This window comes from Pongo abelii, chromosome 13 (genome assembly GCF_028885655.2).
Source record: "Pongo abelii isolate AG06213 chromosome 13, NHGRI_mPonAbe1-v2.0_pri, whole genome shotgun sequence".
NCBI lineage: Eukaryota > Metazoa > Chordata > Mammalia > Primates > Hominidae > Pongo > Pongo abelii.
This window is the reverse complement of record NC_071998.2, coordinates 123,620,585-123,638,858: the sequence shown is the minus strand read 5'-3', so window position 1 is coordinate 123,638,858 and position 18,274 is coordinate 123,620,585. Positions and strand designations below refer to the sequence as shown.

General features: G+C 40.3%; 1 protein-coding gene across 15 annotated transcripts in view; it reads left to right on the top strand.

Moving 5' to 3' along the window:
• The window catches only part of SETX (senataxin), a 94,520-nt gene that overhangs the window by 54,376 nt on the left and 21,870 nt on the right, over positions 1 to 18,274 (top strand). For all 15 annotated transcript variants that reach the window (XM_002820316.6, XM_009244979.4, XM_054520755.2 and 12 more), the window contains 7 exons: positions 889 to 1,062; positions 4,114 to 4,346; positions 5,366 to 5,533; positions 6,394 to 6,550; positions 13,755 to 13,856; positions 14,056 to 14,171; positions 15,985 to 16,056. In XM_002820316.6, coding sequence (XP_002820362.2) covers positions 889 to 1,062; positions 4,114 to 4,346; positions 5,366 to 5,533; positions 6,394 to 6,550; positions 13,755 to 13,856; positions 14,056 to 14,171; positions 15,985 to 16,056 — 1,022 coding nt within the window. The remainder of the gene's footprint in view (positions 1 to 888; positions 1,063 to 4,113; positions 4,347 to 5,365; positions 5,534 to 6,393; positions 6,551 to 13,754; positions 13,857 to 14,055; positions 14,172 to 15,984; positions 16,057 to 18,274) is intronic.

Here is an 18,274-nt window from a genome sequence, read left to right as displayed (position 1 = left end):
GAGAAGTAAGAGTGTGCTTAGAGGAACCTAGGCGGTGTAGCCTACCACACACCTAGTCTGCCAATCTGTACAGTATGTTACCGTACTGAATACTAGGTAATTGTAACATGGGGAAGTATTTGTGTATCTAAACATAGACAAGATGCAGTAAAAATATATTATAATCTTATGGGACCCTTGTTGTATATATCCGGTCCATCACTGACCACAACATCCTTATGCGGTGTATAACTACTTGGATCTGTTTCCGAATTTTCTTTGGGGGTTTTGAAAGTTGGAAACAAATGAGAGAAATTTAGTTAAAAACCAGAATAGGCCGGACGCGGTGGCTCACCCCTGTAATCCCAGCACTTTGGAAGGCTGAGGCAGGCGGATCACGAGGTCAGGAGATCGAGACCATCCTGGCTAACACGGTGAAACCCCGTCTCTACTAAAAATACAAAAAAATTAGCAGGGCGTGGTGGCGGGCGCCTGTAGTCCCAGCTACTTGGGAGGCTGAGGCAGGAGAATGGCATGAACCCAGGAGGCGGAGCTTGCAGTGAGCCAAGATCACGCCACTGCACTCCAGCCTGGGCGACACAGCGAGACTCCGTCTCAAAAAAAGAAAAACAATAAACCTAAAGAAAAGAAAATTTATTAGCTACTTTTCAATATTATGGTTTTATCTGTTTTGGCCTTATAGCAGTTTTGAAGAAAACTATATTCTATAATTGATATTTTTAATATTTTAAGTTTTTGATTGGATTAGATTACCATTTTAAAGTATATGCAGAGTCCTTTAGTGCTGTGTATTTTTGAACTTAATACAAGGATTTAATTTCTTTTAAGTTAATCTTATTTAAAATAATTCTATTAGAGTTATATAAATTCTGACTTCTTGTTTCATAGTTTATCTGGAAGAATGTGAACTGGCTAAACAGCTTTATCCAAAGGAAAACGATTTGGTGTTTTTAGCTCCTGAGAGAATAAATGAAGAGAAGAAAGATACAGAGAGAAATGACATACAAGATCTCCACGAATATCATTCTGGTTATGTTCATAAATTTCGCCGCACTTCAGTCAGTAAGTAAATAATGAGGCATTGACAGGAAATGTGAGATACAATCTCATCTTCCAATTTACTTCTAAATTGTGTATATCAAGTGTATTTGATATACATTTACCGAACATGTTTTTGCTACGTTGATTACTTGGCCATTCAGAGTCTCTTTTCTAGTTTTTCTAGACTTACCTGGAAAAGACCTTGTATTTATTTTTGTAATGTTCTATCCTTTTGTTACATTTCTTTATCCATCATTGTGTTTGCTATAAAATGGACCATTTGCAGACCATCTGTTGTTTGTTAAATTACATTTCATCCTTGGTTTTGTAGCCAATTACTAATGAGATGACCAAACATAAAACTCACTGTAAGGCAGCTTGAGGAATCTGCTTACATCACTTCCATCCATTGTATGTTTCTCCCTAGGTAATTTAATAACAAAAATGTTAGCCTAAATTTAACGAATACCAGATGTGTGCAGTGAGACTTTTCCCTTTTTTTTTTTTTTTTTTTTTTTTTTGAGCCTTAGTTTCACTCTTGTTGTGCAGGCTAGAGTGCAGTGGTGCTGTATTGGCTCACTGCACTCTCTGCCTCTTGGGTTCAAGCGATTCTCCTGCCTCAGCTTCCCAAGTAGCTGGGATTATAGGCATCCGCCACCAGTCCCTGCTAATTTTTTTTTTTAATTTTTTTATTATTATTATTATTATTATACTTTAGGTTTTATGGTACATGTGCGCAATGTGCAGGTAAGTTACATATGTATACATGTGCCATGCTGGTGCGCTGCACCCACTAACTCGTCATCTAGCATTAGGTATATCTCCCAATGCTATCCTTCCCCCCTCCCCCCACCCCACAACAGTCCCCGAAGTGTGATGTTCCCCTTCCTGTGTCCATGTGTTCTCATTGTTCAATTCCCACCTATGAGTGAGAATATGCGGTGTTTGGTTTTTTGTTCTTGTGATAGTTTACTGAGAATGATGATTTCCAATTTCATCCATGTCCCTACAAAGGACATGAACTCATCATTTTTTGTGGCTGCATAGTATTCCATGGTGTATATGTGCCACATTTTCTTAATCCAGTCTATCATTGTTGGACATTTGGGTTGGTTCCAAGTCTTTGCTATTGTGAATAATGCCGCAATAAACATACATGTGCATGTGTCTTTATAGCAGCATGATTTATATACCATCTCACACCAGTTAGAATGGCAATCATTAAAAAGTCAGGAAACAACAGGTGCTGGAGAGGATGTGGAGAAATAGGAACACTTTTACACTGTTGGTGGGACTGTAAACTAGTTCAACCCTTGTGGAAGTCAGTGTGGCGATTCCTCAGGGATCTAGAACTAGAAATTCCATTCGACCCAGCCATCCCATTACTGGGTATATACCCAAAGGACTATTTTTTGTGTTTTTAGTAGAGATGGGGTTTCACCATGTTGGCCAGGCTGGTCTCGAACTCCTCACTCCCATCGACCTACCAAAGTGCTGGGATTACAGGCGTGAGCCACCACGCCTGGTCGAGACTTGTCCTTCTTATGTACATTTATAATCTTCCCCGAAGCCCCAAAAGGTAGAAGAAATTATTCCTTGCTCCTCAGGAAATCATGGTTCAGGCATGTTAAGTAAACCTGTTGAAGGCCGTCATCAGTGTTAAGTGGTAAGTCCAGAATTGAGGCCTCTGCTTTTGTTGACTGCAAAGTCCACACTGTTTTTCTTATGCCAAACTGCCTTTTTGGCAGTTGCAGCTTTTTTAGTCTTAGTTATGTGAAGAGAAGAACATTATTTCATTATTCCTTCTCGTTTTTGCATGATATCTTAATATAGCAATAAAGTGTGTCAACATTGTACTGCATTATAACAGGTGTACCGTGTTTATTTGTGTGATCAGGGCTTAATTCTGTAGAATATAGGATACATTTAGAAGAGTTGCAGTGAGGATTGATGGCTTACTCTGTGCTTTTGGCTCTTGAAAATGATTACCTTTGCCAAATTTATAGTTCTAAGGCAGTCTCCTTCCCTGAACTCCTCATAGATCAAAATCATCTCTCGGATATCTCCATTTGGAAATGTGTTAGACATTTCAAATCCACTAGTCCAAAAGTTAACACTTGATTTTCTGCCTGACATCCGCACTTCCTTCATTCTTTCCCATCTTGTTAATTGGGGCCTCCCTTCTTTCAGTTACTCAGGCCAAAAACCTTGGAGTTATCCATGATCCTTACTTTCTCTCACACCTCACTTCTAATTTGTCAGCAGATCTGATTGACTTTTCCTTTGCAATATATCCCAAATCCAGTTCCCACCTCTACTAGTACATCCTGGTCCAAGCTGTCATTAACTTTTACCTAAATTACTACAGTAACCTTGTAAGTGGTCTTTTTGTTTCTGTACTTTTCTCATTGTAGTTATTCTTTGTTCTGAGGTAAGAGTGGTTCTTTTGGTTTGTGAGATAGAGCATGTTATTTCCCTACACAGAGTGCCCAATGGTTTTCTACCTGATCCTGAATAGCGTTCAGAGTCATTACTGTGATCTGCACAGCCCTCTAAAATATAGCCCCACTTTACTCCGAGTCGCTAAGCATTCTTCTCCCTATTTTTCCTTCTAGCCATGTTAGCCTTCTTCCTATTTCTAAAATATTCCTGGCACATGTCTGTCTTATGATCTTTGCAGTTGGGGATTTTCTGCATGTAGTACTGTTTACCCCCTGCTAAGTGCATACTCCCTTACTTCAAGTCTCTGCTCAAATATTTCATCAGGAAGACCTTCTCGGACCAGCTTATCCGCCTCCATCTCCATCACTTCCTCCCTTTGTCTGCTTTCTTCAGAGCACTTAGTACCACCTGACATATTTATTTGGTTATCTGCCTCCCTCTTCTAGAAAATAAGCCTCCGGAGGATAGAACATTACTGGGTTCAGGAAGCAGTCCATAAATATTTACTGGGTAAATGATGTAAATAATATCCAAAAATATGTTAAAAATACCTAATTCTGCATGGCCTTTTAAACTAGGCAACATTATTCAGTGATAACTGAAATTGCTTTTTCTCTTTCTTGATGATAGTGCGTAATGGGAAAGCTGAGTGTTACCTTTCCATCCAGACTCAAGAGAACTTTCCGGCTAATTTAAACGAACTTGTCAATTGTATTGTAATCAGTTCTCTGGTAACTACACAAAGGAAGTTGAAAGCCATGTCTCTGTTGGGTAGTCGGAACCAACTGGCTAGAGCTGTTCTGAATCCAAACCCTATGGACTTCTGTACAAAAGATTTACTGACTACAACATCTGAGAGAATTGTGAGTGATGATTATATGATACTAGATAATTTCACGTTAGGATGTTAAAGGATCATATTTTTTAGCTGCTACATATTCCTATATGTCTACAACAAAAACGTGTTCACGGTGAACAGTTTAGTGTTAGTGTTCTTTAATGTTGCAAAGTATGTAATTTAGGTTAAGTCAACTCACTTCAGGAAAAGGTACAGTACAATAAGAGTCGAAGGTTGCTGGAAGAGCAGCATTAAAATGTTAGGTCAGCAGCCTACTTAATGTGCATTAGGTGAGAAGTCTCAGGTTTAGTGGTGTTAAATTTACATTTGAATGATTGATGGAGAATTGGCTGGTATTGTTGGAAATGCAAAGATGAAGTTGTCAACTGAACATGTGAAGCTGTGTATAAACTCTAGGAAATTAACAGAGAAACTCAAAAGGAAACTATTTTGAAACTCTACTGTATGCTATGGCTTTCATGTGCATTATCTCAGTCTATTCTCACCTTTTAAGGAATCGTAGATTTAATGAGTAACAGAGGCCAAGGCTTGGGTTAGGAACGTAGTGGCCTAGCTTGTAAGTGAAAGTGAAGCTTAGACTCAGATCTGACCCTGAAATCCATGCCTTTTCCACTGTATCACATGTGTTAGGAAATAAATAGTGTTGGGATGTTTTCACTAAGGAGAAAATTGACTAAAGAAGGAAAAAAACAGAGTAGTAAATAGAAGAAAAGTTATGGATTAGTAAATGCAGTTTATTGTGATTATCTTTGTAAGAATAAAAAATAAAAATACAGTTGTATTTGTAAGTACTTGAAGCCTTACAGACACTAATTAGTAATTAGTAAGTAATTAGCTTTCTTTCCAGTAGTGAACGTGCTTTTTAGATTAAAGGTCACTTTGGTGTCCTTGTCTTGTCTGACCATAACCAAAGCTTTTGTCTGACGCATTGAAAGAAATTTGGACAGGTCTTTTTCATGGTCTTCCTTTCAAATTCCACTACAGAAACAGCAACTCATTCTCAAAAATGTGTTTTTTATATAGATTGCGTACTTAAGAGATTTCAATGAAGACCAAAAGAAAGCAATAGAAACTGCATATGCTATGGTGAAACACTCACCATCAGTTGCCAAAATCTGCTTGATTCATGGACCACCTGGAACAGGAAAATCAAAAACTATTGTTGGCCTCCTCTATCGTCTACTGACAGAGGTAGGAATGGGTGAGGGCACTGATGGTGTTAACTAGGTGCATCATTTTACTTTACTTGAGTTAACTGACATGTAAATAAGTATTAACATGCCATTTCCTCTTTGATTTGTGTATATTTTTTATATTGTGTGTAAGTGTGTCAGAGAAAAGGGTGGCAGAGGGAGGGAAGGTTATGGGAAATAAAAAGAGGAAAAAACACCACTATCTTATGTGAAACAAATCGTAAGGACTAGAATGATTGTCTTCAGGCTTCGCTGTAGGTCACATTGAATGCTGTGAATGTTGGGCTGCATTTTGGTTGGATTGTGGTTTTTCTTTTTTTTTTTTTGAGACAGTGTCTCGCTATCATCCAGGTTAGAGTGCAGTGGCACGATCTTGGCTCACTGCAGCCTCCGCCTCCCAGGTCAAGCGATTGTCCTGCCTCAGCCTCCTGAGTACCTCCCTAGTAGCTGGGATTATAGGTGTACACCACCACCCACAGCTAATTTTTGTATTTTTAGTAGAGATGGGGTTTCGCCATGTTGGCCAGGCTGGTCTCGAGCTCCTGACCTCAAGTGATCCGCCCGCCTTGGCCTCCTGAAGTGCTGGGATTACAGGCTTGAGCCACTGTGCCTGGCCTGGATTGAGTATTGATTAAAGTAAGTGGATGATAAAGTAAGGCTCAGAGCAGTTATGACAAAATTTTTTGCTGGAGTAGTTTTAAATATCAGTGTTAGATGTAGATGTGTTTATTTATTTTTAACTTTATTATGAGAACTTTCAAAAATACATGGAAGTAAAGACAAACTTTAAAGCTATGTAATAAAGCTCACCCATATTTTTTGTGTGTTTGTTTGGTATGTGTATGTGGCAAATTGTAGAACCAGAGGAAGGGGCATTCAGACGAAAACTCCAATGCCAAAATCAAACAAAACCGTGTCCTTGTGTGTGCACCTTCCAATGCAGCTGTTGATGAACTCATGAAAAAAATTATCCTTGAATTCAAAGAAAAATGTAAAGACAAGAAGAATCCTTTAGGTATGATACTTTTGTGGATTTTTAATTTGTTTTTGTTTTCATTGTTAAGTGTAGGCAACTTTGAATGACAAAGGAAAGAGCAAGCCAGTCCTGGTAATAGCTTCTACTTGAATCTGTGGCTCGTGAGTTCATTTAGCAAGTATTTCATTGAACATTTACCCTGTGCCAGGTACTGAGGTTTCATCAGTGAAGCCTTCAAGGAGACACACGGCCTAGTGAGGAAGTGGACAGGTCAGTATAGAGTGATAAATTCCACAGTGGGGCTAAAATGTGGGGTGTTCTAGATACCTTAGAGGGACCCCGATTCAGTTGTGTGAGGGTTAGAGAAGGGCAGTTAGGAGTTAGCCACAGGAAGTAGAGGGTTAGGGAGTACTTGAGCAGCAGAGATTGCCATAAAAAAAAGAATCAGGGCAAGAGAGCCTCAGATGGTTCACGAGGTTCCTAGAGCATTAGGTGGCGGTGAAAGATGAGGCTTTGAGTAAGCACAGGCTTATTGAAAACAGTGAAAACAATCATTGTTTACAGTCACTGAGTGTTGACTATGTGTCAGTAATTCTCAAAATAATCCCATGAACTTGGTGTTAACCCTACCATCTGTATTTTATAGGTGGGGAAACTGAAGCTTAGAAATGTTAAATACACTAGAGGGATAACTTTTTTCGGTAGAATGTACATAATAATGAGCATTACAAGGGATGATTCAGGGCACTAAAGTGAAGATGTGAAGTTATTTCATTTTATTTAACCTTAATACTTATTTTTCATATCACTCGTGTTGAGTGGTGTAGTTATGGCTTTGTATTTGATGACCTTTCCAAGCTCATATGTCTTGTCTTCCCTACCAAATTTAGTTTTCCTTAAGGATACCTAACAGTGCCTTTTAACAGAATTTGATTTAGCAGACTTCCAAATACAGTGGCTTAAATATAATAGAAGTTTACTTCTTTTTTTTTAAATCAAAAACCCAGAGGTGAGCAGTTCAGAACTGGTACCAGAGTCACTGGTATGGCTACTCTGCCTTAGAGAGTCCTTGGAGAGCCAGGCTCCATCTGGTTGCTGCACCATGTGTGGCCTCCATTCTCCAGTGCAGCTGTGGTTAGGGTAGCCACTCCAGCTCCAGCAAGCGCGAGGAAAAGATGAAGAAGGGGCAGACGGAACATACTAGCCATGTTATAAGGAAAGTTTCTGGGTCCTGCCAATAGCGCCTCTGCTTATTTCCTTTCGGCCACACCGAGGTATAAGAGAGGCTGGAACGTGTCATCTGTATTCTGAGGGATCACATACATTTTCCCTTATATCACATATGTATTACATACACGTAGAATTCATTTGCTCCTAAAACATACAATACATTGTCAGTCTCTGATTTACTTTTTTCCACTTGCCTTTACATTTGTGAGATTGATTTTGTGAATAGCTGCAGTCACTCATATTAACTGCTATAGGGTGTTTCATTGAAGGTGTGCAAAATTTATTCATTGATAATTTAGTTTCTTTTCAATTTTTTATTTCAAACTTGAGCATTAAAAAAACTTTATTAAAACATGGGTCTCTAGCATATGTATATCTAGAAGTGAAAATGTGGGGGTTCAAGAGTTTGTACATCTTCAGTTTTCTAGGTAGTGCCAAATTCTTCTTGAAAGTGATTGTACCAGTTAGCTCCTGAGAGCAGTCCCTGTGCAGCCTGCAGTTGGTAGTTTTAATTTAACTTTCCCTGGTGGCGTGAGCTTAAGCTGCTTTTCAGGTGTGTATTGACTGCACAGCTGGGCCAGGACTAAGGTGAGGCAAACGAGGTGTCTAGGTTGGATATTTATTTATTTATTTATTTATTTATTTATTTATGAGATGGAATCTCGCCCTGTCGCCCAGGCTGGAGTGCATTGGCGCGATCTCCACTCACTGCAATCTCCGCCTCTCAGGTTCACGCCATTCTCCTGCCTCAGCCTCCCGAGTAGCTGGGACTATAGGCGCCCGCCACAACACCCAGCTAATTTTTTGTGTTTTTTTAGTAGAGACGGGGTTTCACAGTGTTAGCCAGGATGGTCTCAATCTCCTGACCTCGTGATCTGCCTGCCTCGGCCTCCCAAAGTGCTGGGGTTACAGGCGTGAGTCACCACGTCCAGCCTTATTTTTTTTAAATTAGAGAGCAGGCTGGGTGCAGTGGCACATGCTTATAATCCCAGCACTTTGGGAGACCAAAGTGGATGGATCACCTGAGGTCAGGAGTTTGAGACCAGCCTGACCAACGTGGTGAAACTGTGTCCCTACTAAAAATACAAATTAGCTGCGCGTCGTGGCACAGGTCTGTAATCTCAGCTTCTCGGGAGGCTGAGGCAGGAGAATCACTTGAACCTGGGAAGTGGAGGTTGCAGTGAGCTCAGATCGCGCCCTTGAACTCCAGCCTGGGCAACAAGAGTGAAACTGCCTCTAAATAAATAAATAAATAAATAAATAAATAAGAGAGCAAATGATATCCTGAGTACAGAGACCTTTTTTTCTTTTTCAGTACTTTCATTTTCACTATTTCCAGTGGTCCTGGGTCTCCTTTAAGGAAATGACTTGAACGTCTCTCCATTAAGTATAATGCTTCTGGGTTTTGTGTATACCCGTTACCAGGTTAAAGAGTTGCTTTCTCATTAGTGTTTTTATTATGAATGGATGTTGAATTTTATTGCATGCTTCAAATGGTAATGAAAATTTTCTTTAATCTGTTAATATGGTAAATTATAATATTTTTCTGATGTTAAAATATCTTTGATTCTTAGAGAATAAGGTCACCTTGGTGTCTTGTATTAGTTTTTAATACACTGCTAGATTGCTGATGTTTTATTTAGGACTTTGAAATTAATGTTCATAAATGAGGCCAGCCTGTAATTTTTGTTACACTGTATTTGTCTAGTTTTAGTACTGAAGTTACACAGGCTTTAAAAAATGAGTTGGGGCCAGGTGCGGTGGCTGACGCCTGTAATTCCAGCACTTTGGGAGGCTGAGGCGGGCGGATCACCAGGTCAGGAGATCGAAACCATCCTGGCTAACACGGTGAAACCCAGTCTCTACTAAAAATACAAAAAATTAGCCAGGCGTGGTGGCGGGCGCCTGTAGTCCCAGCTACTCGGGAGGCTGAGGCAGGAGAATGGGGTGAACCCGGGAGGCGGAGCTTGCAGTGAGCTGAGATCGCGCCACTGCACTCCAGCCTGGGCGACAGAGCGAGACTCAGTCTCAAAAAAAAAAAAAAAAAGAAAAAATGAGTTGGGAACTTTTTTGTTATTCTTTGGAATGTTTCGTATAAGACATCTTGTCTATTTCTTGAAGGCTGATTTGTTATTAGTATTGTATTTGTTGTCTTTTTTTTTTATAACAGAATGAGTAAATTTCTATTTACTGTTTAAATGTCATTAATGATTATAAGTCTAATCATGTTTTCTTTTTTTTTTTTTTTGTACCCCAGCTCAGGCTGGGGTACATTGGCATGATCATGACTCACTGCAGCCTTGCCCTCCTGGGCTTAAGTGATCTTCCTGCCTCAGCCTCCCAAGTAGCTGGATCTGCAGGTTTGCCACCACACTGGGTTAATTTTTAAATTTTTGTTGTAGAGACAGGGTCTCATCGTGTTGCCCAGGCTGGCTTCAAGCAATGCTCTTGCCTCAGCCTCCCAAGGTGCTGGGATTACAGGCATGAGACACTGCCCCGACCACATTTGCTGTATTATATATTTATTCCCTAAATGCACATGTGACACAGACTTAGGGGTAGGAAAGTACAAGGAGAAAATTTATTTTTTGTAAGCCAGAAAAAATAAATTATTTTAAAATTATTTTATCTAAATCAGTAATTAATAGATGGAATTAAATTTAATTAAATCGCTTGGTTAATAGTTTATATTTTAATTAAAATCATTTTTCCTGGCCCAGCTGAGCCTAAGCCAAGATAATTACACTTGTTTTTAATTCTTCCACCTCTTCCAGGGCCCTCTACTTTCTTGTGGGCATTACCAAGCTCCCATTGTAGAAATTTCTATGTTTTTATTGGAATGGTAGCTTTAGCAATGTCAAACTCAATAGAATTTTAAAGTCTGTTCATTTTACTGAATGTAAATTATACCTCAAGAATGTTAAAGAACAAAACAGACACCCAGGCACCTAGACACTGCCCAGCCTTGCTCCCTTATGGGTGCCACAACAGCTCAGGGGCTTTCAAATCTGGTTTTCAGCTCTCTCTCTGTTTTTGGCCTCTAGGGATTTCTCTTAACATTCCCCTGAGCTTACCCAGCAGTGTAAAGGATGTCTGTTATAATTTGCGGAACATTTCTGGGTGCTTATAGTAGGTAGGTTTCCAGGTAATCTCATCTACCTTTCTAGTGGAAACGTAAGTGCATTAAGAAGTTTTCAGGCCGGGCGCGGTGGCTCACACCTGTAATCCCAGCACTTTGGGAGGCCAAGGCAGGTGGATCACGAGGTCAGGAGATCGAGACCATCCTGGCTAACACAGTGAAACCCCATCTCTACTAAAAATACAAAAAATTAGCTGGGCATGGTGGTGGGCACCTGTAGTCGCAGCTACTCGGGAGGCTGAGGCAGGAGAATGGCGTGAACCCAGGAGGCAGAGCTTGCAGAGAGCCGAGATCGCGCCACTGCACTCCAGCCTGGGAGACAGAGCAAGACTCCGTCTCAAAAAAAAAAAAAAAAGAAAGAGGTTTTCAAACCCTCAAGTAAATGTTGACCTTAAATTTAGGAAAATGAGCTGAACTGGGATAAAAAATATGCCGTAGATAACTAAAAATCAGCCATTTTTCATATAATCATTGTATTTATTATGTGCCCACCACTCTTCTAGGTGGTGGCCAAAACCGTATTCTTTTGGGGCTTAACATTTAAAGGATGGAGATAGTCAGTAAACAAATAACTGTGACATGTCCAGTTAGAATAAATGCTGACAAACTCTACATGACTGCATAATTTAGCCCAGTGATATAGTGGGGAATATTTATTTATGAAACTGGTCTTGCCTCCCCTCCTCAAGTAATAACCCCATCTCTGCCTTCCAAGTAGCTGTGACCACAGGGGGAGGCCACCACACCTGGCTAATTTTTGTCAATTTTGATAGAGGTGGAGTTTCATCATGTTGCCCAGGCTGGTCTCAGACTCCTGGATTCAAGCGATCTGCCTACCTTGGCTTCCCAAAGTGCTAGAATTACAGCTCTGAGCCGCCGCACCTGGCTGTAGTGGTGATTTTTATTTTTTATTTTTTGAGACGGAGTCTCGCTCTGTCTCCCAGGCCGGAGTACGGTGGCGCGATTTCAGCTCACTGCAACCTCCACCTTCTGGGTTCAAGCAATTCTCCTGCCTCAGCCTCCCGAGTAGCTAGGATTACAGGCATGTGCCACTACGTCCAGCTAATTTTTGTATTTTTAGTAGAGGTGGCGTTTCACCATGTTGGCCAGGCTGGTCTCGAACCCCTGACCTCGTGATCCACCTGTCTTGGCCTCCCAGAGTGCTGGGATTACAGGCGTGAGCCACTGTGCCCAGCCTTGTAGTGGAGAATTTTTAGATAAAATAATAACGTGGGAAAAAAAAATAAAGACTAATAAAGGTGTTTTTTTGTTTGTTTGTTTGAGACGGAGTCTCGCTCTGTCACCCAGGCTGGAGTGCAGTGGTGCAATCTTTGGCTTACTGCAACTTCCACTTCCTGGGTTCAAGCAACTTTCCTGCCTCAGCCTCCTCAGTAGCTGAGATTACAGGTGTGCACCACCATGCCTGGCTAATTTTTTTATTTTTAGTAGAGATGGGGTTTTGCCATGTTGGCCAGGCTGGTCTCAAACTCCTTACCTCAAGTGATTTGCCCGCTTCTGTCTCCCAAAGTGCTGGGATTATAGGCGTGAGCCACTGTGCCCGGCCAGAAAAAAGATTTTAAAAAACCCAATAGAAGAAATTATAATAAAAGAAAAAAACAAAAACATTAAAACCAAAAGGACGAGAAAAGCAAAAAGAAATGCGTTAACCTGAGATTAAAACGTGGTTAGTAAGCAGGCAGGTTAAATTGGTTTTTATAGTTTTTGCAATTATTATATCCAAGAATTTCTATCATCTTGTGTCCCTTAGTTTCTAGAGTATCAAGGTGATGTGGAACATAGTTTTAAAAGCTTTATTCTGAGTATTCTACAAAAGAAGGCTCGATGGTCAAATAAGATTCTGTTCTGAAAATTACATATTAATATATAACATACAAAAGTTCTTGAAATATTCTGCAGTTAAGAGTGTTGGGGACCAGCCTCAGTACCACCTGTAGGGTACCCGAAGTCCAGTGGTGACAAAGGAATGAGAAGAGACAGGTTAAGAGTGCATAAAGGAGGGAGCCGGGGGCCAGAGCAAATCAGAGGCTGCAAAGGCACCAAGCTCTGATCTCCACACTATTTATTGAGTACAATCACTTAGATTTAAGAAGCAGATGTTCAGGGGTGAAATGGTGAAAGGGTGGCGGGTGTGTCATACACCTAATCTATAGCAATGGCAGTTTAGGTAAATTTTCTTTGTGCTGAAGCAGTATAAACTTAACTACTGATTTATTTTTTAACTTATCGGAGAGCAGCTGTGGGGAGTGGGCCTAACTAGGAGCTGGCATATCTGGCCATATTCCAATGCTTCAAAGGAGTGTCTTTCTCCTTGAGCACAGTGTTTATAGATAGGAGAGCAGGTCACGTTCTGGTCATGGGAACGTGATGGCAGTTAGAAGGCTTTACTCCTCAGAAGCCTTTTGTGGCTTTCTACAACTTACTGTTCCATATTTTTATGGCTGGTTTATGCAGGCACCCCACAAGCCCTTTCCCCAACATAAGATAACTGCTTCATTTATTTTATCTCATCATTTTTCTTGAAACTATTTTGCTATGGAATGTCCTACTGAACATAGTTTGAAAATGTTACTATAATAGAATCTCAACTCTGTAGTGTACTGTTTAGATGGCCTTGCTAACGTTTATTAGGTAGAAATGATAAGTACTTGTCATAGGATTGTTAGGAACAATATCTGAAATAATGTATAAGAAGTTTGTGGTGTAGTAGTCCCTGGTGTCTAGTTAATTGGAAGTTCATGTTTGCTCCCTTCTCTGATGATTAACATATTTACTTAGAAATATAGATACTATGTATAGAGACAGGATTGATCAGCAGTGTCCTTATTAGTCCTTGACTGTGATTCTTATCAACAGGAAACTGTGGAGATATAAATTTAGTACGACTGGGTCCAGAAAAGTCTATTAATAATGAGGTTCTAAAGTTCAGTTTGGACAGCCAAGTAAACCACAGAATGAGTAAGTACTGAATGTGGTATATACTAGCGTTTTCTCTTGTTTTGTTTGGTGGAAAATGACTCGGGCACTAAAGGTAATTTGAAGCCTCCAGAATTAGTCTGGCTTTGGGAAGTAATTTTCCTTCTCATTGTGTTGTATATGTGTGTGAGTTTGTTAGAATTAGAATAGCATATAATTTTTTATTTGTTATTTTTATTAGAAAAAGAGTTACCTTCTCATGTTCAGGCGATGCATAAAAGAAAGGAATTTCTAGATTATCAGTTGGATGAGCTTTCCCGGCAGCGAGCTCTGTGCCGAGGTGGACGGGAAATACAGGTATTTTTGCATTTCTTAAATAATGTTCTCTAAATAATAACTCAGGTATACGAACTAGTTAACAAGTTTTTTTTTTTTTGTTTTTTTTTTTTTGAGACAGAGTCTTGCTCTGTCTTCCAGTCTGGAGTACAGTAGCACAATCCTGACTCAGTGCAGCCTCAACTTCCTGGGTTCAGGTGATTCTCCTGCCTCAGCCTCCCGAGTAGGTGGGATTACAAGGATGTGCCGGCACACCTGGCTAATTTTTTGTATTTTTAATGGAGATGGGGTTTCACCATGTTGGCCAGGCTAGTCTCGAACTCCCGGCCTCAAGTTGATCTGCCTGCCTCAGTATTCCAAAGTGCTGGGATTACAGGCGTGAGCCATTGCGACCAGCCTAATTAATGAGTATTTAATGCCCTTTATTTATTGGGGAATGGCATGATTCATGTATAAAAATGTGTACTAAGACACTAAAAATGTGTCTCAGGTTAACACATTTCTTTCTGCTTTTTTTTGTCCTTTTGGTTTTAATTTTTTTTTTCATTTTTTCTTTTATTAAAATTACTTTTTTTTTTTTTTAATCTTTTTAAAAACTTTTTTGTAAAGGGCAAGATATTCTAGTAAAGATTTTAGGCTTTGCAAGCCATATGGTTGGTTTCTGTTGCAGCTATTCAACTCTGCTTTTGGTAGCACAAAGGCAGCCATAGATAATACATAAACAAATGGATGTGGCTGTGTTCCAGTAGAACTTTATTTACTGGATAAATAAATAATAGATGGGATGTTGCATTTTTGTTTGTTTTTGAGATAGGGTCTCACTTTGTGGCCCAGGCTGGATTGCAGTGGTGCAATTGTGGTTCAATTGAGCTTCAAGCTCTTGGACTCAAGTGAGCTGTCTTTCTGCCTCAGCCTCTTGAGTAGCTGGGACTACAGCCGTGTGCCATCATGCCTGGCTAATTTTTTTGTTTGTTTTCTGTAGAAACTGGGTCTTGCCATGTTGCCCAGGGTGGTCTGAACTTCTTGCCTCAAGCAGTCCTCTCACCTTAGCCTCCCAAAGTGCCAGGATTACAGGCATGAGTCCCTGCACGTGGCCTTGCATTTGGCTTATAGGCTGTACTGCCTTATATTAAAGCTGTACTGAGTTTATTAGTTATCTTTCAGTTGCATGTTGAGCCCAGTTCAAATTAGGTTAGACAGAAAGGGAATTAGCTTCAGTATGGGTGGATCCAGAGGGTCACATGATACCATTTCTCCACTCCATAATTTGTTTTTCTGTGTGTCAGCCATTTCTTCTCCGGGAGAAGGTGAGTGTCAGCATCTCAAGGCTTCCACCATCTCAGCTTAGAAACCCCAGAGGGAGAGAAGGTCTTTCTCTTAGCGTCCATATATCCAAAGAAGCAGTTAGTTTAGTCCCTGGGTGAGCAAGCAGGTCTGATCCCTATTTTTAAGAAAATGGGTGCATGATTGGCCAGGCCTGTGTTAGATGCCCATCACTGTGGCCAGAGGAATGTGTGATTTACAGCCTCATTTGAATCACCTGGAAGTTAAGGGCAGTGTGATGCTCCCAGTGCTGGAATGCTAAGCAGACAGCTTACGTGCAGTGCACAGGACACTAAGCAGACAGCTCACGTGCAGTGCACAGGACACAGCTGAGTCTTACACAGCAGCATACAGAGTGTGTCAGGACTCCAGTGGTAAAGAGGAACTAAGCTGGGTAAATATATTTTTCATTGGTGAAATACAGGCTCTTTTAAAATTAGAGGCAGTCCATTGGAAGTCATTTAAAAATGCTTAGTTTAGTTTTAATTATGACCTTTGAATTTTTTTCCAGAGGCAAGAATTAGATGAAAACATTTCCAAAGTTTCTAAGGAAAGGCAGGAACTTGCTTCTAAAATTAAAGAGGTAAGTAGTTCACCCGTAGCATTTTCTTGATTTTTTTTTTTCTTTTTAAAATTTAAGTATGACTGTTCAGATAAGCTGTGGGCTTTTATTTATTAATTTTTTTGGAGACTAAGTCTCACTCTGTCTCTCAGGCTGGGGTGCAGTGGCATGATCTCAGCTCACTGCAACCTCAGACTCCCATGTAGCTGGGATTACAGGCATGTACCACCGTGCCTGGCTAATTTTTTTTTTTCTTTTTTTTGAGATGGAGTCTCACTCTGTCAACAGACTGGAGTGCAGTGGCGTGATCTCAGCTCACTGCAACCTCTGCCTCCCAGGTTCAAGCGATTCTCCTGCCTCAGTCTCCCGAGTAGCAAGGATTACAGGCATGTGCCACCATGCCCAGCTAATTTTTGTATTTTTAGTAGGGTTTTACCATGTTGGCCAGGATGGTCTGGATCTCTTGATGTCATGATCCTCCCGCCTCAGCCTCCCAAAGTGCTGGGATTACAGGCGTGAGCCACCATGCCCGGCCCTTTTTTTGTATTTTTAATAGAAAACGGGGTTTCACCATGTTGGCCAGGCTGGTCTGGAACTTCCAACCTCAAGTCATCCTCTGTCTCGGCCTCCCAAAGTGTTGGCTTTACAGGCGTGAGCCACCATGCCGGGCCAGCTGTGGGCTTTTCTCAGTTACATTTTAAATTGTTATGAAAAATTACAAACATCTGTGGAAGTGGAGAAACTGGTGTAACAACATTTGCATTTTTTTCTTTAACCTAAGAATGAATTCTTACCACCATCTAAGATTTCTAAGAAAGAGGTGGTTATAAGTTATCTTTTTTCTGTTTTAAGTCTCGGTAAATATTTAAATTCTTTCTTATAAGGTGCTCTATTTCTGCTTCCCATAAACTGCAAAAAACAATTATGATAATTATCATCAGATAAACAGTTAATGAAAATAGCTTTGGCTGGGCGCGGTGGCTCACGCCTGTAATCCCAGCACTTTGGGAGGCCGAGGCGGGCGGATCACGAGGTCAGGAGATGGAGACCATCCTGGCTAACATGGTGAAACCCTGTCTCTAATAAAATACAAAAAATTAGCTGGGCGTGGTGGCGGGCACCCGTAATCCCAGCTACTCGGGAGCCTGAGGCAGGAGAATGGCGTGAACCTGGGAGGCAGAGCTTGCAGTGAGTGGAGATCACGCCACTGCACAGGGAAAGAGGGTAATAGTAACTGATGATGTTAGTAGTATTTTTGCTGAAGTTTTTCTCCTGAATGGATTATGATCTTTCTCTATGTGACTAAAATATAGTTGAATTTAATGCGTATTTTCATTAGCAGTTTATTTAAACTAAAAGTTATGTGAAAGCTTTTGATTAAACAGATTTTAATCAGATTTTAAACAGAACCCCAGATTAATCTTTCTTGAGTCAAGGATGAAGTCCATCTTCACAGATGTTTTTTGCTGCTCATCACATGTGTTCTGTGGGCCATGGAACTGTGCTCAGCAGTTTTACTCACTAGATGGCTGAGGACGGTGTCTGACAGTGCTTCACTGTGTGAGCCGTGGAGGACCACAGTGCCACCCTCTTCCTAAAGCTCGCACACATGCCTTGAATGCCATGGTTGAATATATCACATGTGCTGAGATGAATCACTACTACTTCCTAGTAGCAAAAAGAAGCAAACTGAATCTCTGATGAAAATGCTGATTGATTTGAGCACTATGTGGTTTGATTGTGAGGCATCATTCACGTTGTCTGGCTCCATCACAGTACATTGCATTATAGAAGGAGACCAAACTTGTTTTTCTTACTGTGGAAATAGAATATTTGTCAGGTTCACAGGCATTTTTGTTAGTACTAGCAAAAGCACTAAAAAAAAGACAGGGCAATATTATATACTTAAAAACTAACAGAAAAATGTACATTCAGGCTGAATTCCACCCCTGTTTTACTCATATAATTCACAACTCAGAATTATTACATCTCTACTTCAGATACCTATCTACATATATCTGACTACAGGAAGGATTGTAATCTACTTTGACCAAATCAAACCCTGGATAAAAATTTTTAATGTGCTTAAATCATATTCTATGTTTCAGCCGCAAAGCACACATTCTTTCCGGTTTGTGATTATCTTAAATGTTTCTGCTGTTTCCTAGATTTGAGGGTTTCCCCCTAACTTTTACTGAATATTTTTCTGTCATAAATATATTTTAATAAATAGTGAGTG